Here is a 21,669-nt window from a genome sequence, read left to right as displayed (position 1 = left end):
GCCGTCGCTACTATCCCCACAAGCGGAGACAGGGGCAAGCAAGGGGAGCGCGCTCCAATCCGCCACTAGAAAGCCTTCTAGCTCACTGTAACGGTAACGTGAGTGAAAAAGAGCAGACAGCTTCCTCGATGGCGGCGTGCTAGCGTATTGTTGCGAAAGCTGAAACCAGCACGCTTGCCGTGTAGTATTCTCACAAAGCGAGTATCCTCATCCCCGTGATCCACCATGATGTACGGACGTTTTGTATCAGCCGCGAGGCTCATATTTCTGCGACCGAAGATGCCACATCGCACGCTATCGGCGACCGAAGTGAGTGTCCTAGATCTACATGCGGAATCGTACGATCCCAGCCGGTCAGCGGCGCCCTTGAAATAAATTGGTGTCGGATGTATCCTCGCGCATATAACACCTCGTGAAACATAGCTGTGAAACCGTACAGTGGTTTAAAAGACATACTTGCTTGTTTGTGTCTTGTTTTCCCCATTTTAAGTGTCTCGCACATATGCCGCGCGCGCGCACGCCTTTTGCACGTTGTGCTCAACGGGTTAAGGTTGGGTCAATGCTCTGCATAACTAAGCATTCCGGATGGATCAAACAGTTCTTAGTTTTCTAGAAATAAGTTCAGATATGTTTCAATCGATTCGCAACATAAGTTGTTCTCGATAAGTTATTTATGCGTCAGAAATAAATGCGCATCTTTTTTTTTTCTAATTTAATTTCTTGTTATTGGAACGCTCGAAACAACACGAGCACCAGGAAAAATTGCTCGATGTAACGCTTTCTGTGATGTGTTCGGTGCTTGTGCACATGTTGACGTCGTGGCGCGGTCGACCGACTTAAATTGGAATTAAGTGAGCATACGCGGATGACCTGCGCTGGGAAGGGGGTATCTCTTTTATAGAAGTTGTGCGCGCAGAATCACGATGTTGTCTATACGCTATCTCATTAAAATGTTCTTATTGTGGGAAAGCAACAGATCTAAGGGACACGTAAATTTCTACACATTTGGTTATTGTAAAGAAGGAGGTCGTGTGACTGTAAATTCAAACTAGTAAAATCATAGCATGCATCTTGATGCTTCCAGAGCCAATTACCATCTGCCGATATGCTTGGCGATCGAAGCAGACCAGTTCTTTGCTGCTTTGCAAGTTGCAATATTGCTCAACGTTGGTAAAATAGAATGTGCTGTGATGTTATAGCCAAGCGGTCGATGGACTCGTGTGCGTATGCGCGCAGACGAGGACATTTGTGACCGAAGCAGAGACAGGCGGCTTCCAGCCACCTACACCCGTGACTCGTCGGATGCCGACCACCAGCAAGATGGAGTTTGTGCCAGCAAACGCCCATGATGGCATTCCCATGTACAGTATCCTGAACAAGGATGGCAGGCTCGCCGACGGCGTCGAGGACCCAAAGGTGCCTGCTATTCTTCTGTTTCTGTATGGGCTACAATAAGCGTGTTGTTCCAGCCTGTTTCCGAGCTACATTTACATCATGTTGTCTCTGAAACTCCGTGACGTCCAGTCTATTATTCTGACGACAAAAATGTTTGTATTGTACTTTTCTGTTCGTTGTATTAGCAATAGTAGCAGGCCACTTTGACAGCTGCTGTAGGAGGCTATTATTTAGGAAAGAAGTGGATGAAGGCAGACAAGCTTGCCTTCCAGTCCACAGACCAGGCTGCACCTAGCTTTGAATTGAATGGTTGTTTATTGCTTGGGTATGGGACAATATGCTAAAGAAAAAAATATTTTTCAGTGCTGTAAGTTCTTTACTAAAGGTGAGCCAAAACTCATGCTTGATGTTAAAAAAAAAATAAAACAAAACAAAAGGAAGCCTTCGTAGGTGTATCTTAATCTAAGCAACCCTTACATCAAACATAGCGTAGCTAGGTAAGCAAGTTCTCACTGCCTTCCAAAGTACTGGAGCTCTCATTTGCCACAGCCCAATATCTACCGAAGACTTTGAAAAGGCTTCACTCCATTCCCATACAAGTATCTGGCAATACTCAAGCCCTTTTAAGTGTTTCACTACATCCAAGCTTAGTACTTCTATAGTCTCTGCTATATCTGACGCATGTTTTTGTACGCTGCACTAACCCTGCTGACGCTGGTGTCCGGCTGCGCATTCTTACAGTCGTGTCATATGGATTCTTTGGGGATGCATTGCCGACTGTTCTGTGCCCGGCACTGGATACCAACCATGGTGCTGCTGCTGCCTAAAAAACGCTGTGGAACTTCCTTTAATAGCTTCGCAATAATTCAATGTAGAGAAGCAGGCAAATACGTAATGAAAGAAACATGATACTTGGCCTAGCCAATGCAGCAGACCAAAAGTATCCTATCTCAGGCCATTAATATGGGCAGGTGTTGGTCTCAGGTCAGGCCAGACCATAGTTCCTCGTCGAGCATTCGCTAACTTCGTATTGAGTGTGGCAGGAGTGTGAGCGAGTCCGGGTCATGCATCTAGCACTTATCGTCATCCTGCTATTGCACTTGTGCTTACACAAGCCTTTCCTGCCATCTGCTCGCATACCTATCTGCAGCTGGACAAGGACCTGCTGGTGCGCATGTACTCCAAGATGGTGCAGATGAACATCATCGACCAGATCATGTACGAGTCGCAGAGACAGGGCCGTATCTCCTTTTACATGACCCACTATGGCGAGGAGGGCGTGCTCATAGGAAGTGCAGCAGCGCTTGATGACAAGGACCTGGTCTTTGTCCAGTACCGCGAGTACGGTGAGTCAAAGTGCTTCAGTGGACGTGTCTGCAGTAGTGATTTTGTAGGCAAGTGTGTATAGCTAGAAACCCTTCCAGGTGTACTGCTGGCATAGACTGGAATGGGAAAAGGACAAAATCAACTTGCAGTTGTATTATGCAGTGTTACACGAGTGTGATGGTGTTGTATCTTGAGATCTTAGTGTTATATCGCTAGACGCTGTGGTGCACCTTCAGAGAGCAAATCTTGCAATTGTCATCACCATCATCATCCTATTTTATGTCCACTGAAAGGACAAGGGACTGTCCCAAGGATATCCGATTAGCCCTGTTTTCTGCCAGCTGATACACTCTTATGCCTGCAGATTTCTTAATTTCATCACACCAGCTTATTTGCTGTTGTCCTCAGCTGTGCTACCCTTCTCTTGACACCCATTCTGAAACTCTTATAGACCACCGGTTATCTGCCCTATGCATTACATGGCCTGCTCAGCTCCATTTCTTCCTCTTATAGTCAACCGAAATGTTAGCTACCCCCGCTTGCTCTCTAATCCACACCACTATCTTGAGCTGCTTAACATTATAACGCATGTAATTTTTCGTTCCATTGCTTTTTGCGTGGTTCTTTGCTTCTTAAGCTTCTTTGTTAACCTCTGAGTTTCTGTCCCATATGCTAGCACTGGTAGAATGCATTGATTATTCATTTTCTTTTTCAAGGATAGTGTTATGCTGCCAGTCATGACTTTGGAGTGGCTGCCATGTGCACCTGCAAATGCAGAAGCCAGAAAGTGTGGTTCAGTCTGTTCAGACCTGTTCAGGCTACAAAAATTTACGAGACATGATAATAAAGACAGAATTTATGCTCCACAAAGACATCACAGTTCAAGTATGGTGAATCATTATGTAGGCCACAATGGGTATTATGTACAGATTAAACTTTTGAACTTGAGGCTATGTGCAATGGCTTTGAGGGAATCCAGCTTTTTGTCAAATTCATTGTGTCCCGTAAACTTCTGTGGCCAACTGTGCCTGTGAGCACACAGTACAGATTAAGTAGGGTAGGCAGCTTCACTTCATTTTAGCCAGCTTGCATTACTGTATATTGTTGTACTGCTGCATCATTGCTTCTGTATTGTTAAATCACTGGAGGGTGTTCTCTTGTGATAACAATTATATGGACATTCAAGTCGCGTTCTTGCCGTCGCTGCCACCATGATGTTACAGTATCAGTGGAGGCCTGTGTGCAGAGGCTTAGAAGGTTCTCGTAGACGTGAGTGATGTGTGGTTTGCCTGGCTGCAAAAGCAACCTAGCCAAACAGACGCGCCATCCTGCTCTGCTCAGTTGGCTGTATAGGGCAGTGTTCTGCTCTCCACTGCTGGCGTGAGTGTTGTGCGCACACAAGCACCTGCATTCCTCTTGATCAGGTGTGCACATACCAGACCACAGTGCACACACTGATCTGAGTGTAAAGGACAGAAAACGTCAAGCCGAAACTATCTAATCCTTTCATTGGGTGCTAACAAATGTTGATAAATTTCTGCATTTTGTTTACTTCCTCTATGGTCTCTGGCGGCACTCATCGTCATGCAAGCATTGTGGGGACACCTGCAGTTGTTTTGCATGTTACGTCGCACCACACATCTAAGGAACGAGTGAACACCTTGCTATTGCTTTCTCTGCTTTGCCCTTTGGCCAATTTTTTTTTTTCTCCGTTAATGCTCTCTGGAAGCATTCTCATGGGTCTCTCTTTCATAAAGTATGCCAACTGTATCACAGGTGTGCTGCTGTGGCGAAACTTTTCGGTGAACCAGACGATGCAGCAGTGCTACGCTACAATGTACGACTATGGCAAGGGCCGCCAGATGCCCATCCACTACGGCTCTACGCAGCATCACTTTGTCACTGTCTCATCGACACTTGCAACACAGATGCCACAGGGTAAGGCACCTGGACTCTCTTATGCCATAAAGAAAGCATACTTTCTGACAGAATGTTGTACTTCCGGCGCACATTAGAGGAGCCTAGGTGGTTGAAATTAATCCATAGCACCTCACTATGCCACTTCACTCCTGTTTGGTTTTATAGAAAAATGCACTTTTGTATCTCCCGACGATGTTCTTGGGTTTTTTGAGGCGATGTTTTCTTTTTATCGAACTGTAAGGTAATGATTTTTTGTTAATTGATGTGCTTTTATTTAACAATAAGATCTTACCTTGTGGCTGGTGCATCATAACCTGAGTTGCTTTGCGCCATAAAACTGCACAATTAACCAACAAATGATTTAACTAACTAACTAGTGGAGCCGCCACTATGGCAAAACTGTATCATAGCTTGACTCCGATTTACGCCATAAAACTCTACATAATTAACCAACTAACAGTTTAACTAACAAACTAATTGAGTCTCCACTGTAGCAAGACTATCATAGCCTTAGTTGCTTTTGCACCATAAATCTACATAATTGACCAACTTACGATCTAACTAACTAACCAAGGGATCCTCCACTATAGCGCCCCTCATATCCCATGTCTTTCTTTGGGACATTAAATCCTATAATCAGATCTATTTTTTTTTATTATAGTACTATTCCTGATGTCTACTGCCACAAATTGTGTTGCTGAAAAGAAAGACACCTGTCTAACCTTGTCATATTGTCTTTAATAGATAGTGTTTGCTGCCGCACCTTCTGTATGTGCGAATGTGAACAGACGCACACATGCAGACATATGCAAGTGACCGTCTTGAATTTCTGCATCATCTGCATGCACATGGCAGCGGTGGGCACCGCGTACGCCTACAAGCTGGCCCAGAAGAAGCAGTGTGTGGCCTGCTACTTCGGCGATGGTGCTGCCAGCGAGGGTGACGCCCATGGTGCCTTCAACTTTGCGGGTGTACTCGGCACGCCAATCATCTTCATCTGGTGAGCTCCATTCTTCTGCTCCCATGCTGAACTTTTGGCCCATTGGAAGTACACAATGCACCATTCAGCTTCAGTTTCTTATGAAGCCAAGTTAGGTTCTTAGCCAAGGTTTGCATGATTACCCGCCGTGGTTGCTCAGTGGCTATGGTGTTGGGCTGCTGAGCACGAGGTCGCGGGATCGAATCCCGGCCACGGCGGCCGCATTTCGATGGGGGCGAAATGCGAAAACACCCGTGTGCTTAGATTTAGGTGCACGTTAAAGAACCCCAGGTGGTCAAAATTTCCGGAGTCCTCCACTACGGCGTGCCTCATAATCAGAAAGTGGTTTTGGCACGTAAAACCCCAAATACTACTAAGGTTTGCATGAGGCGCAAACAAACCTTAGCTAACAGCCGGCATTCTCAGGTCGATAAATCACAAAGACAGCATGTTCAAGAAACTGAAGCAAAAGCCGCACAACATTATTTTATTTATTTATTTATTTATTTATTTATTTATTTATACGATACTGCGAACAAGAAGTCCAAGCAGGGTGGGCAAAATACAAAGATGATATACACAGAAGAACAAGATGAAACAAGTGTGTAACACGTTTTTCACACAAATTGTTTGGTCGTAAGGTAGACGATTAAGAAAAATTTTAGCTTGATTACAATACAACTATAATTAATACACGAAATAACAAGATTATTTACACAAATGATTTACAACTCACGGGTGCTGGGGGTATGCTTCAGTTAGTTTATTCCAGTCATCTATTGTTTGTGGAAAAAAAAGAGTACCAAAAAGTGTCAGTCCTTGCGAAAATAGGTGTTAGGGAATGAGGGTAGTATTGTCGAGTGGGTCTGCTTATCAAGGGGGATACATATTTTGCGGTGTCTAAGGCTATCCTATGATTAATTAGGTTTGAAAGAAACTCTTTCTTCTTCGAATTTGTAATACTAGTTCAATGCCGTTATTGGTTAGTGATGCAGTGGGGAGGCAGTAGCCTTAAATTTACTGTAAATAAATAGTACTGCTTTTCTTTGAATTCTTTCTAGGTTCTTAATGTTAATTTTTGTGTGATTGTCCCAAACTATGGAAGCATACTCAAGTTTTGGCCTAATTAAGGAAAAGTAAGAGAGTAGTTTAACACTAGGCGGAACAGTCTTGAGTTTGTGGCGCAGAAGACATAGTTTCTGGAAAGCGGCAGAGCAGATGGTATTTTTGTGCATGTTCCATGATAAGTCACTCGTTAATGTTAAGCCTATATATTTATAGCAGGCTACTTTCAGTAAAGGTGCTGCAGCTAAATTGTAAGTGTAGTTTAAGGGGACTTCTTTGCGTGTTATGGGGAGATAGACACACTTAGTTGCATTAAGAAGCATTCCCCATCGCTCACACCATTTCAACACATTGTCTAAGTTAGAGTTAAGGTCACATTGGTCAGTAATGCAGGTAACTTCTCTAAACAAAACACAGTCATCAGCAAATAGACGAATCTGAACTGGGGTGTTAATGACATTGAAAATATCATCAATATATAGTAAAAAAAGTAGAGGGCCAAGTACGCTCCCCTTCGTAATGCCAGAAGTTACCGGAAGGCAGCCAGAGAGTTGTTCTCCCACTTGAACGTACTGGTTGCGGTTGTTCAGATAGGCTGAAATCCAGGAAATGAATAATTCTGGTGTGCCAATCATCCGAAGCTTAGTAATTAGTTTATCGTGTGGGTCTGTATTGAATGCTTTGCTGTAATCTAGGAATATTACATCTTACAGGAATATTACAGTTTAGAAAACATGTATAGGACATATATAAAAAAAAAGTCGGAAACCTAACTGAATTTTGAAGCGATATTATTTTATCACAAAAATTAAGGAAGCGCATGGTGACTACATGGAAAGTTATAAATACTGCCTAAAACACGTTGAATAGAAACAGCATTGTAAATGGCACAACAGCAAGTTACTTTTGTAATTGCTGAAAGCTTCAACAGTTACTTTGCAGCAGTGACATTTACTCTTACTAAAAGCAATGCATATAATTCACAGTCAGACACCACATTATTAACAGTCCTATTTCTTTCTTCCTTCAACCTACTGACCCACATGAGGTCAATAACGTAATCCTCTCCTCGAAAAATACTTCATCAGCCAACTTAGACCCCAATTCTGTGTGCTTGCAGAAACATTGCTCAGTTTTCATATATGTGTGGCCCCTTGTCGCACATCATTAACGAGATGTTCCTTTCAGGCATGTTTCTGGCGCAACTTAACAAGGTGCTACAAGCATTTAAAAAAAGAAATAAAGTGGATATGCTGAATTACCACTGTTTTATGTCTTCAGCGTTGCTCTGGTTTCTTATTTCAGCCGGAACAATGGCTACGCCATCTCAACGCCTACTTGCGAACAGTACAGCTGCGATGGAATTGGTATGTCTGCCAAATTCACCTTTTTAAAGCAAATGAGCTTTCTTTGGCTATTGTGCTAGGTCTCTTGGTGGCTGGTGGTGTTTCTGCACGGATAGATTGTCACACGCCGGTGTTCAAGTGGCAGACGCCGTAGCCAGTCTATGAATGGTAGAATTGCTGCAAAAGAGGTTTGTTTGCATTTTTGCATAATAGAATTGCGTTTTCTTGTATATTCAAATTACAATCCAGCACTATCATGTCTGTAGGCTATGTGTAAGTCATACTTTTATTATTTTTCTACATATTTTAGCTTGAGAAATTCAATTGATTCAGTAACTTCCTTGCGTCACATGGAGGGCCTAGTTATGGGTGGTTCGAAAATCTTTTTTACTGAAACAACGTCCAATGCTAGACACCGCCGCCAAACTTTCTGTGACACACAGCTCTTAACGCTCTCGCGTTAATATGCAAATAACGAATTGGCTTATATATAGCCATGTACTGGTGACTGGCTCTGTTCTCTGCACTCTAAAAATAGTTTGTGCCCTTTGGTGCTTATCTTGTCCTGGAACAATAATCATCATCTTCTTGCCTACCTTTCCTTTCTTTAATGCTGCGCACCTGATACTTCCAGGTCACAAATCACTATCGTGATCATGCGCATTATCAGTGTGACATAATGTCTTGATAGGGAAGTGTACAGAGCGCCGAGTCTACAAGAAAAGAAACATAAGCAAGAGAGGTGACGATTATTGTTTGGGGGCAAGATATGTCGCAAAGGGTGTGAACATTTTTTTTGAGTATACAGAATTAGGCAATGAAACAACAAACGCTACCTACTAAATATCCTCACTGCTACAAAAATATATGCCTTCAAGCGCATGATTCCTTCTATAAAGCAAATAGCTTGCTAGAAGCTTCATCATTTGCCTTGCTGTAAGCTTTGCGATTTGCATCGCCGGCCCTTTATCACTGTATATGTATATTAAGAGGACTGAACCAGACTGAACGCTTTTATTAGGTGAGGCCGCAGATAGCATCCGCCAAGAAGCAGCAGCTCTGGGAAGATGATGATTATACATAGATGAAAACAATGAGGTGTGCTAAAAGCGCTTGCACTCCTTGCACTCTTGGAGCCGCCAACTTTGCCACAAGTCGAAGGTTAAGCGAGCGATGAGTCAACAACTTGAGGCGGGACACATGGACAGTCTCAGTGTTGAGGCGACAGCGGTCATGCACAAAATGGGCCAGGGCAGTGTATTAATACACAGCAGACGTTTGTTCTATGATGACGTACGGGCCGATGTAGCAATGTAGAAACTTCTCACAGAGGCCATGGGTTCGAATGAGAGTCCATGGAAGAATTGTGTTGCCTGGACGGAACAATACCACGCATATTTCTCGTCATGGCAAAATATTTTATTTGCCTGGGTGGCGTCTGCGCTGGCACGGGTGACACGATGGCAGTAGTCGCCTAGTGAAAGAAACTCTTCCATAAGAGACGCCACGCTAAGTGGAGAACCTCCATCCCTTAGAAGGATGGAACCAGGCTGAACACTTTTATTAAACGAGGCTGCAGATAGCACCTGCCCAAAAAATCTGATGATGAAAATTATGATGATTACACACAGGCAAAAAGAGCTAAGAGCGCTCACAATATATATATGTGAAAACAAGGCAAGGTGTATAAAGTTCTAAAATTTTTTCTAACAAGTTCTTTAAAATGCCCCATCCCAGCCACTTTGTAAACATGTCCTCATCCATGAAGAGGTGAAAAAGCAAAAAAGGTGCTGTGTAGAGCAAGAACATATTCAGTATGCTGCATAGCATGGCCCCGAGTGAGAATGTTTGTGTCAGGCTATACGCTTACATGACGATCATTTTCGATGATTTCTGCACAATTTTTCATGTCATAAAGGTACTCTGTGCTCTGGAGTAGAATACAGTCAGAACTCTGGAGCAGAACACACTACCATGTTTCTTATTTAGATCTTTTCTTCAATAGCGCAGCACTGGATGCAAAGGCCTTGTGCATGCAATAAATTAGCGGTTTCCAAATATGCATGCACAGAATGCTATTACGAGCTCTGTGAGCTACATATGCACGCTAAAGTTTAGATTTAGCACTGCGGGCTTTGTGTGGCTTGCCTAGCTAGCATAACAACATGATGGCACCTAGACCTCCTGCTTCTATCTGAATTCAGCCTTGTTACTTGCTCATCTTTGACAAAAAAGCAAAAGACGGCTGACAGTCACTTTAGCATATGTTAAAGAAGATGAAGGCAAAAGCCTGTGTGCTCACAATACATTAATTTAAATTACTTGACATTCGAATGCGTTGCTTCCTATTACTTATCTCCAACCAGAGGTTGTGAGTTCTAGTGCCTGAATTACCTCAAACTTAATTAATGGTGTCATAATTAACTGTGCCTTAATTAGCACCAGAGGGAATGAGTTTGACCGTCAATGGTGGCACTATCATTTTGGCGCCATTGAATTTTGGTGCCATAATGCTGGATGGTCAATTCTTCAACAATAGCAGACGATGGATTTTTCAACCCATGAGGCACTTAAGGCTTTCACCTTAAAATGAAAATTAGCTTTTGCTTTGTGCTCTCTCTCTTTGAGGACATAGTATTAGGTATGTTTTGTCGGGAATATTGAGATCAGCTGGTGCCACTGTATTTGACATTGGTCACCATTTTCTCATGCGGAGTGCTCTTCTAAAATTCTAATTGAAACATGTTCATAGTGTGGCTGTAGCCGCTTCATGTGCATCCGCGTAAACAGCTAAACCGTTATACCAAAACTGACCACTATAACATTGTAGGCTGCTGAGCTACCCACATTTATGTTTTTCTATACTGCTTGGTTTCTTTGTCACTGTCAGCACAGCCACGCCCTTCGTACCAGTTATTTTTGCTGCCTATTGGCACTACACAAACATTGGCTGAATACCAAACTAAAGATATAAAAAAATGTAACCTCTGCTCTTATGGGGAAGTACTCGGGCCATCTATAGACAACATATTTTTTTATATATAACACATATTGCCTGTCACACCATCTATATATATATGTTTAAACCAACCATACCTCCAGCCAGCTGAATCACCAGCTTTGGTAGCCAATGGGTTAAGGTATTTTTGTGTCAGGTGTGACTTATAACTAGGTTTGACTGTATAAGTATGACGTTCAGTAAACCTTCATTGGGGAGAATGTCTGTTTGCAAGGACTGTCGACTTCTCATTCTGTAATAATGAAAAAATTGCAGCTGCGCGAGGTCCGTCATATGGGCTGACAACGATTCGTGTTGATGGCCAGGACATCCTTGGCATGTACATGGCAGTAAAGGAGGCCCGCCGCTTTGTGATGGAACACCAGAAGCCTGTCCTCATTGAAGCTATGACGTACAGGTAAGTCTGGCCTTCGGTTAAGTTCTTTTGTGCACTGATGCTTCATAGTGTGTGGGTGAACGGAGAAAACGAGTGCAGCTGAACCTCAATGTAAAAAACATGTATAGAACGAATTCTCTCATATAACAAATTATCGGATATAGCGAAGTAAATATAACTATTTTCTCACCTATATCAGGATGAAACGAATGTGTGCTTTCATCGAATATAAGATATACGCCACGCACAAAATGCCAGCAACACTAAGGCTGCGAAGCGTAGGTGGGCTTGGGCGAGCACTGTTCCCATCAGTGCCCATGCGCGTGCTGTCATGTTTGCATTCTTCATCGTGATTTAACACTTCTGTAAGCCTTTAATGATGTCTTGGAACAACTGTTGCATAGTTGGGTGCTTTAACACATACAAAAACTCGCCAGCCACACATTTAGTTTCCGGTGCTGCTTCACGAGCGAGAGTGATGATGGCGGTGGATCGTGGCTGTTCCACAGAGAAGATAAGCAATTGCGCTTTGTTTACTGCAGTTTTAGAGCAGTTACTGTGTTTTTATTTTCTGCTTGATGTTGCTGCACCTCTAGTGAACGCTTGCACATTTAAACTTCGATTATTAGATTATGGGGTTTTATGTGCCAAAACCACGATCTAATCATGAGGCACGCCGTAGGAGGCGACTCCGGAAATTTTGGCCACCTAGGATTATATAACGTGCACCGAAATGTGAGTACACCCGTGTTTTCGCGTTTTGCCCCCATCAAAACGCGACCGCCGTGGCCAGGACTCGATCCTGCGACCTCGTGCTTAGCAGCCCAACACCATAGCCACTAAGTAACCACGGTGGGTCGTTTAAACTTGGTCGCCTCCTCTACAGTTCAGAAGATACAATAAACATTAGGTTGTTGTTACTGATGAAATGCGAAGAAAAAAAAAATGATGGGAAAAGCTAAGCCAGAGAATGCGGAGCGAAGCTTTGAAGCGCTCATTTTGTTTAGACGCCTTGAACAAAGTGCTCCGTATTCAAAAGCAGGTGATGGCTCCTTCATAAAAGTGTCACACAATCACTCCGGAATTGCACAGAATCGGCTGTTGCTCTACCTATCGATGGCACTGAAACGCGACTAGCGGCACAGAACGTTTGGTGTACGCTCGCCTCAGCTGTCTGCATGTTGAGTGTAAAACCTGGTGTCTGTGAGCATTAAACGCTTGTGACAGGGCTTTCAACCTCGTTTTGAATGCCTCGTAATATCACTTCATGATAGTGGGAAACGCTGCATTGCGCTGAAAAAAGCGCTGCATTGTCTATTCAGACTTGGGGCACTACAACAGGCGATACAACATGCGGTTTAATTCTGCATTTGGGTGTGATGGTGATACTAGTAAAAATGGTGGTGACATTAAAAAATAATATAACATGTAAAAGCACTATGCTCTTCACTGACCAAGGAGGCAAATTTTCAGCTATAGCGTCTTCTGATATCTCACTTGCGTGCTCCTGTAAAATCGACACGCTTTGCTTGTTTAATGATGGAACATGTAAAATCCATGCTATGCAGACAGTAGTAAGACGCAAGCATAAAAACAATCAACACTTAATTATTGCCGGACTCCTATATGTGCTATTTTTCTCGAGCTCATAGTGCTGGTTTGCAAGCTTTACCGTTGCTGGCTTCTCACGTGGCTGAACCTGTACAAACCATTTGCAAGTGCGACGGTGCTCCCTCAACCTACTATAAAAAAACACGGTATGTAAATGAAGGAAGTGTGTAGATAAAGAACTTTGGTTCACGAGCCAACAAATGAAGCTATTCGGGGAAGGGGCATTATAATGAAAGCGCCATACTGGTGATGAGCTCCACTTCGTAGGCAAGCCTGTTGCTGCTTATCTGCGGCAGACGGGGATATACCCCAACCGATTTTTATTACACTCGATCTATCCAGACACATATGTACTAGCATTACCTGCCGTCAGTGCGGCGATTCAGCCAACATAGAACATATGCTCTGGTGGTGCCCCTTGTTACAAGGCACATATCAAACAGACTAGTCAAAATGGCATACTTCACTGCAAAGCCCCGACTACGGGGACCAAATCTGGGCAGTCCAGAAAGCCCACGATGCGGCGGCCAGGCTCAGCCTGCCTGTCCCCACATGGGAGTAGCTTGCTGCGCGATAATCGCGTATCTTAGGACTGTCAATAAAGTTTTTCCATCCATCCATCCACCTGCGACAAACACTTGGCTCGCAAGGAGACAATGTTGTCCCAGGCAGCCATGGAGTTCGACACATGTCCACTGTTTTACAGTGTGATTTCCTCGCGCACACTGACACCACAGAAATAACTATCTGGGATGTGCGCTTGTGGGAAATGGCACACACACACTTCAGTGATGCCTGCAGTGGAAGCAGGTGTCTCTGGCACAAGGCCCACCTGCGGCTACAATGGCCGCCGCTACGCAGCTTTCAGTGGTGTCTCTATAGGCGCTGCGCATGGCGTATAGTGAAGACATTTTTGTGAAATGTGAAGACATTTGCGACTTTGCTATAATGTAGTTTGACCGTACAAACTTCATTATGCTTCTGTGCATGTGTACATCTAGCCTTCTGACATTTTAGATTTAGCATAAAAGAAAAAAAGAAAACGGTGAAAAATCAGAGTGGAATAGCACAAACTCATATGACATGCAGAGACAAGGTGCATGCAATGCTACTTACAATTTATTTAGAAGAAAAGCACATTTATGTGTGATGATATGCAGTCACAAAATGACAACAGCAAAAGAAGATACAACGACATTCTTACATTATGCAAGAACAAAAAAAAAGAAAACAAAGAAACAAGTGCTACAGTCTTTCATTTTTGTCTTTTCACACACGCTAACTGGCTAAAAGGAAAAGTCATCATAATTAAAAGGAGAGCAGGGGAGATGATCATGCTTTTTGTTCGGCAATGTGTGAATAAGTGATGACAGACATTAATAAATGTGTGATTATTATTAACTTAATGATTAGACAAGGTTCACCCTAGTTCACCCCCTAGTTAATTACTTTAGGTCACATGCTCCAACTGCAGAATTGAAGCTAGCCAGTAAAAAAGGCATGTCCACTTGATGGCAAGCGTTGAGACAAGTAGCAGTCTTGCGATATGCTGTTCCAAACTTGCAGAAAATATCACTTGGGTGTTCTCTTCTACATTTGCCTGCGAAGCCTTTCTTCTGTGTTGTGGGACAACTATTAAGTGGAACACCAGATTATTTTGTGACAGAAATTGAGGACCAGTATTTTGAAATTGATGCCGGTCTTGGGATTCCTAATAAATAAATGAATGTGCATGGAGGGCTGACCGGCTTCACTTCCATAATTGAAAAAATTACATTGGAGTAGCTAATCAGTAAGTTAATTTGCAAATCTTAGTGGCTTAATCAGCTAATAATTGAACCGTAGCCACTGGCACAGCTTGGTGGCTGTAGTGGTGGCAGCCATATTTTGGTGAGACTTCAAAGTGAAAGCACTCATTTACTTATAGATTTAGGTGCATGATAAAGAACCTCACGTGGACGAAATTATTCCGGAGCCTTCCTATGATGTTCCTCATAACCTGCTGTGCAGTTTTGGGACGTCAAATGCCACAATTTATTTAATGATAATGATTAACTGGTTAGCATGCATTTCCTGATGCTCACCACATTTAATAATGAACTACCAGGAAAGAAAATACAGTATATTATCTCCTGAGCACTGTCCTTAAGCATTTGGAGGAGTGGGTATAACTGCCAGCACTGCTTGAGGTATAAGTGATCTTTCAACTGATACGCCTGCAGATATGTCTTCATGAAGTACCTTATACTCATGGAATGAAACTTATCAGAGAAACGATAGAGTAGAACACCCAGTAAATGAAATTACTCGAGAATGTGATGTCACACCACTATGCATCTGGTTGCTAATGGTGGCACGAACTCTGATGTAAGCATAAGAGCCAAAACTACGCCAATGTAACATGAACTAGAGATGCCGGAAGCAGAAGTATGCATACTTAGGCCTAAATTGACTCATTTCATTCCGTGAGAATACTAGCACAGCAGTGGAATGCTCGTGGGATAGTGACAGAGATTTCTGTCATTTTAGCTGCAGGAAACTAAACTAATGAGATGAGGAAATTTGGCAGTTCTAAGGTGGGTGTCTGGTTGACACAGGACAGCAGCAACTTGAGATCTTTTGCTGAACCTTTCGTCCTGTAGTGAACTCTTTTAGGCTGATGGTGACGACGAGGCACTGTATGCATCTGCACGCAGAATCGGCCACCATAGCACATCGGACGACAGCACGGCTTATCGGTCAGTGGACGAAGTGCGGACGTGGGATGAGCACGCCCATCCAATCATGCGACTTCGTCATTTCCTCCTTGACCGTGGATACTGGAGCGAACAGCAGGACAAGGACATCAAGGCAGCCTTCAAGAAGGAGGTACTCGAGCATTCTCACTCAGGCTGTGCTGGCTCAACCAGCCGGTGCAATGTACAAAGCATACATAGCAGCAGATCTCTGCAACACTTTGTGTAGAATGAGTCTTCCATTGGTCCCATCCCCACTCTGATCCTCTGTTTAGTTCAGAAGAAAATTTGTTTTTCTAACTTGTAGCTAGGTCACGAACAAAAATATGAAGACAAGAGAAGGAAGGGACGAACACAAGACGCTAAGCTTCAACTACAGTTTATTGCAACACAAGTTGCCATTATATAGGCAGCCAGCTACCAAAAAAAATAAAGAGCGCATGCACTAAGCTGCCCTTGCTAAATTGCACAGAGAGGATGATTGGGAAAGGGTTGCAGAAATTTATAGTGGGATATAGAAATATTTGGGACACGAATGCATCAGCAGCCGCAATGTGGTACCTTGGTCGCTGTCAATGCTAAAATGGTGTCATTCTATCCAAGGTTCTAAGCATCGTTATAAATTTAGGTCTGTGGTATATTGGTCTACATGCATCACACACAAACAAGTACGCGCTGAGTACGGGGGTATTTCACTAATTCTTGAAAAATGGATATTCAGTAAGCAGCTTAGAAATAAATTGTAGGGTTTCCTAATATCTGCATGCATTGCCTACCAGCCAGTGAGATTCTGCCTATGACTTGTATCAACGTTCTTATCATCATCATTTTTCCCTGACTGTCCTCTCACAGGTCTTACAAACCATCAAAGAAGTCGAAAAAGTTCCCAAGCCTCCGGTCAGTGATCTCTTCACCGACGTTTACAAGGACATGCCCCCGCATCTCAAGGAGCAGATGACGTACATGTTGAATCATGTGCAGAACTACAAGGAGGGGTACCCCATTGACCTGCATGCCAAAGAAAAGAGCTAGGACTAGGCACATACATATGATATCATTGCATGCCGTTACTGTGGACAGTTAAGGGTGTTGAATACACGAGGGCTGAAGATACTATTTTTGTCGAGCTTGAAAAGTCACCGCCAATTTTATTTTATAGAATGGTCATAAAAGGTTTTTCCAATGTAGATACACTAATATGACTGTGAGCTGTACCCATAAAGCAGAGGTATGTCAATGTGTTGAAACCCAGTCGCACGCATGTAGCTCTTCTAGGTGTTTACCGTTGGCACTGAGAACACAGAATTTTTATACAATGATCCTAAAATGCTTTTGCCATTATGGAACATATTATTTTGATAGAATGGTGTAACATTTTAACCAATGTGAAAACACTAATGCCACTGTGAGCTGTATCCACAAAGCAGAGGTGTGTTGGTGTTCAAACCCAGTTGAACACGCATAACTGTTCTGATTGCCATTGGCACTGCGAACATGTCGATACATCTTGCTGAGCTCGGAGTCTTTGCTTGCTTTACCAAACTGTCCTGAAAAGCGACCAAAGGTGCCATCACATGTTGCAGTCGTGAAGCAGCTGTATGTCGACCTGGGTGCGGATGTGGATGCATCATGTACACAGTGCTAACATTATGTTTTGCCTTTGTTTTAGGCCCAATTCAGCAGGGTGAAAAACATGGAGACGAGCTTTGTTGTTCAGCTTTGTTCCTAGTAGAGAAGTCGAGGGTGCTGATGTGTTCTGCAAAAATCATTGAACTCAATTCAGTAGATGAATGCCTGGCAAGGTTTTGTTTCTTGATAGAACATTAATTACTATTTTCGACTGGTTGTCTTACGATTATATGTGTGATGATTTGAAAGGCATTTTATTTTTGAGAATGGTGTCAAATTTGCTGAGGATGTTAAAAAGGAGAAGCTTGTTGGTGTGTAAGTTACTGATAGAAGATAAGTTAATTGAAAGGGCAAGTTTGGGCAAGATTTAGCTGTAATCATAACTCGCACTTTGGTACATCTGTTGTCATGGGACATCATTTTGCGGTCAACTTATTCAGATAGTTTGATAGCATTGAAAAGCTGAAAAAAACACGGTCATAACAGGTAGAATGTTATAAATTAGCATTTAATTGGTTTAGTACTGTTTGGTAAGTGGTTGCTAATTTAATTAAGCCTTAAGATAACAGTCATAAAAGCAGGTAGGTTACTTTGACTAATTGCATTTAAGTTATGTGCTCTTTAACTGGGCTGGTCAGACCTGTGGGGTGACTTCTAACAAAAAGCAGTGCTATACAATAAGGCACAAGAATGTGATTTAATGCATCATGTTCCAAGTTATTTCTCTTGACACACTTTGGACACATACTCTAGAGTTAGTCACAAGTAATCACTTTTGCAGGAGTTATAGTTGAGCATCTCTGTGTAACAGTGGGCATGACAGGTTTTAAATACTTTGCGGAGTTTCATTGTACAGATCACATTGTAGACTGTGCATAGATACATCGGCTGGAGCATGAGATAACATTTTAGAATCGTGGAATTTTTGAGCTCTCATTGTATGTGAAAGTCATGTGCTAGCCACTGTAGTCATTTTCCAGAAATTTCCTCCCTGCCTTTCCTTCTCTACTTTTTCCTTCCTTCCTTCCTTCCAGAAATTTCTTTATTGTTGTAGCAGCTCCTGTGCGAGCCAATTAGCACCTTGTAATACTTCTTTGTCAGACATTATCCAATTTATATTATAGTTATATAGCTGAGATCTTTACTATGAGTAGAATGTAATCAATAGTAAAATTTTTTATAGTCAATATCTTACAATAACAGTGCATGGAGTTTCCTTATATAGATCACATTGTAGATTGTGCATTCGTACATGAGCTGAAGCATGAGATAACATATCAAAAGTGTAGGATCTTTGAGCTCTCATTGTATGTAAATGTCATGAGATAGACACCATAGTTCCGAAAATTTCTTCATTGGTGTAACATTCCGTGTGAGCCAGTTAGCACCTTGTAATACTTAGTTGTCAGATATCCAATTTATCTTATAGCTATATAGCTGAGATATTTACTATGTAGAAGAATGTAATCGATAGTAAAATTTTTATAGTCAATATCTTATAATAGCAGCACATGCCTACAGTTGGTACTGGGCAAAACAAAGTACTTTTCTTGCAGTACAGTTAACTACAAATGGACTGCTTGGAGGCAGGTAATGTAACTACAGTCGATATTCATTATAACAAAGTCACATTTGACTTGAAGATATGTTTGTTATATCCAATATTTGTTATCTGTGAGAAAAGAAAAAAACAAATTGTGATTAGGTCTGTGTGAATGAAACGCAAGACTGATGCCTCCAACAGGTTATTGAGGGTCTCCTGACAATTTTGAAGACATTGCTTGAATTTTGACAGGCGCACCAAGCCGCTGGCCAAAATGTGTCCAAGCATCTATAATGTGCCATTTCAAGTTGCTCTTGCTGAGTACATGACATTTTTTTGCTACCAGAATATGCACTTTAAGTTGTAGAATGTGATTCGCTGTAACCAATACTATTAATTGTTTGGAATCTTGCATTTTCAGTTTCGTTGTGGCAGTTGAATACTCACTAAACTAAAGCCCGGGCAACCGAATTTTATATTTACTTCATTATATCCAATAACTCGCGATATATGTGTCTGTTACGTTAATGTTCAACGGTACTTTTTTAGTGATTATTAAGCCAGTGTTTTGAAATTAAAGCACGTGTGTACTTTGACCTTTGGGGACATTGATCTCTTGTCATTGCCTTAGGCTTGATCCGCATAGCCTTCAAATGGTTGTGATAGTCTAAGGCAAGGTCAGAAATGTTGTGATGTTCTTTTTTTTGTTTGTCTTAGAATAGAATGGTTTAACGTCAGCTATATTACAACACAGCAAGCTGTGCATTGATGAGATGCTGAGAGATTGGCCACCTTGCTTGAATTGATGTATGTTTCTAAAAGCTGCACTGCAGATTTCAAAATATGTGAAGCCATTTCGTGTGGAGACTTGATATTTTTCTACTCGTGACAGCTTTTACTGTCAGTTTAGCAATTGCTTGGATCAGCTTATTTTTAACTAAGGGATTTTGTTGTGTTAAGCATGCTTAGTGTACTTGGCATGTAGTTTATTGGTGTGCTAAATACTGGATATGGTAGGCTCTATTATGAAAGTAGAAACATGAGTAAATTACATGAAGCAGTCATGCTTGATGACTCGTTAATGTGTAGTACACAATTCTGTATGTGTTGTACGACAGTTTAGATTAGACATCGGAATAGTGGTGCATATTGTGTTTGTTACGTCGACAGAGTCTGTGTCCATTTCAAAGTCAGCAATTTGCTGAATAAACTGTTGTGAGCCCAGGTTGCATTTTTACTTCAACGTTACTTGTCATGTGTTATTGTACAGAGATAAAAAAGAAAAAAACCTCTCTGCAAGATCTGTGAAGAAAACAAATAGGTGCTAGCTGTCTCTAAACACATGCTACTCGGTGCAAATCTGTACTTGTACAGTCAGCCACAAAGTTTGCGGGATCTGCAATGGGTGGTAGAGCGATGCAAAACTTCATTGCTGCATCGTCTACCATCACACAGCATCGTGTCGAGGCTGCGCAAAGTGCACCTGCCACGCTGTGTGACGGTAGACAGCGCAGCAAGGCAGCTTTGCGTCACCCTGCCACCCATTGCAGATCCTGCAAACTTTTGCGGCTGACTGTACATACACTTGTGGTCATTCATCTATTGATGACATATCATAGCCATATCAAGGGATGTCTAGAAAATCCTTGCCCTGCTTATGATTTCCTCCCACTTCCTCTTTAGGCCCTTACTTTCTTTCTGCTTTGTTTAGAAATCATCTTTTGGCATTTTGGCATGATCACAGAAAAATAACAAAAAAGGTAATTTTAATTATTGTAAAATGATGAGATGTGTATCCTATCAGTCTGTCTATGTATAAATGGGGGGCCTCAAACATGCTTTGGGAGAAAGGAGTAACTACACAGAGCAAACAATCGAAGTGGCATTTATTGCGCCTCTTATAGACAAATCTAGCCAGCCGAATTACTACCAATAGAACATGCCGATGGCGTTGGTGAATTGAAGAAGACTGACTCACCGTGACAGGTTATTGAGCAAATGCGTTTGTCTTCATGCTGGACACTAGCAAGCAATGGTGCTTTCGAACGATCGCGTTGGTCCATCTCGGTGGCCCGCTCCGAAGTCTTTCGCGGGACAGTCCCGCGAAGTGTGCCGACCGGCGTGCGAGATACTGCAGACGCCGCCGACCACAAGTCGAAGAGGAGGCGGTCGCAAGAGGTCACTCCCGTTTGCGCCCGAGTAACCCCGCCTTTAGGTGGCGTCAACAGCGCCACACTTGCGCCGTCTTTCGTACTATTCTGCAACCATCGCGACCGCCATCGGCGGGAAAGCCGGATTACAGGAGATGCGAGAGCCATGCGGGGAAAACATCATAAATGGGCGCAGCAGAGTCGAGGGTCCCCGCAACACACACACACCGCCGTCGCCGTGATGTTCAGTATAAAGTCGAAGTGCGATAACATCGAAGCCGCGTGCGATATTGGATAGGTGGATAGGTGCGAGCGAAAGCTTGCGGGTGTGAGCCGTGAAGAATGATGGTTTGATGCGGCGGTGCGCGCCGTCCTCTCTCTCTCGCGCGCGCAAGGGTGGTGGGGGGAAGGGGCGCAGGTCAGTGTGCGCCTCCTCCTCCTCCTCCTGTTGCAGCAGCAGAGCGCGGCCGCGCGCGTCCTATCCTGGAGGCAGTCTTGCGGTGGGCTCGATAGGGTTCGAAGGCTAGCGGACCTGAGATAGCCGATGGCTTCGTGTGCGCTGTCCCCGCGCGCCT

At 42.9% G+C, this 21,669-nt stretch overlaps 1 protein-coding gene across 1 annotated transcript; it reads left to right on the top strand.

Annotated features, from left to right (window-relative positions):
- Positions 1-53: 53 nt before the first annotated feature.
- LOC142588380 (2-oxoisovalerate dehydrogenase subunit alpha, mitochondrial-like) lies at positions 54-20,187 on the top strand. The gene is made up of 9 exons (XM_075700015.1): positions 54-309; positions 1,237-1,416; positions 2,546-2,741; positions 4,498-4,659; positions 5,497-5,641; positions 7,991-8,052; positions 11,306-11,447; positions 15,734-15,905; positions 16,625-20,187. Exons 1-9 carry the CDS (start codon positions 226-228, stop codon positions 16,802-16,804), a joined length of 1,323 nt encoding a protein of 440 aa, XP_075556130.1. The 5' UTR covers positions 54-225; the 3' UTR covers positions 16,805-20,187.
- The last annotated feature ends 1,482 nt before the right edge of the window (positions 20,188-21,669 follow it).

Source organism: Dermacentor variabilis, chromosome 7 (genome assembly GCF_050947875.1).
Source record: "Dermacentor variabilis isolate Ectoservices chromosome 7, ASM5094787v1, whole genome shotgun sequence".
Taxonomy (NCBI): Eukaryota; Metazoa; Arthropoda; class Arachnida; order Ixodida; family Ixodidae; genus Dermacentor; species Dermacentor variabilis.
The sequence above is the reverse complement of the archived record's forward strand: the minus strand, read 5'-3'. Positions and strand labels throughout refer to the sequence as shown.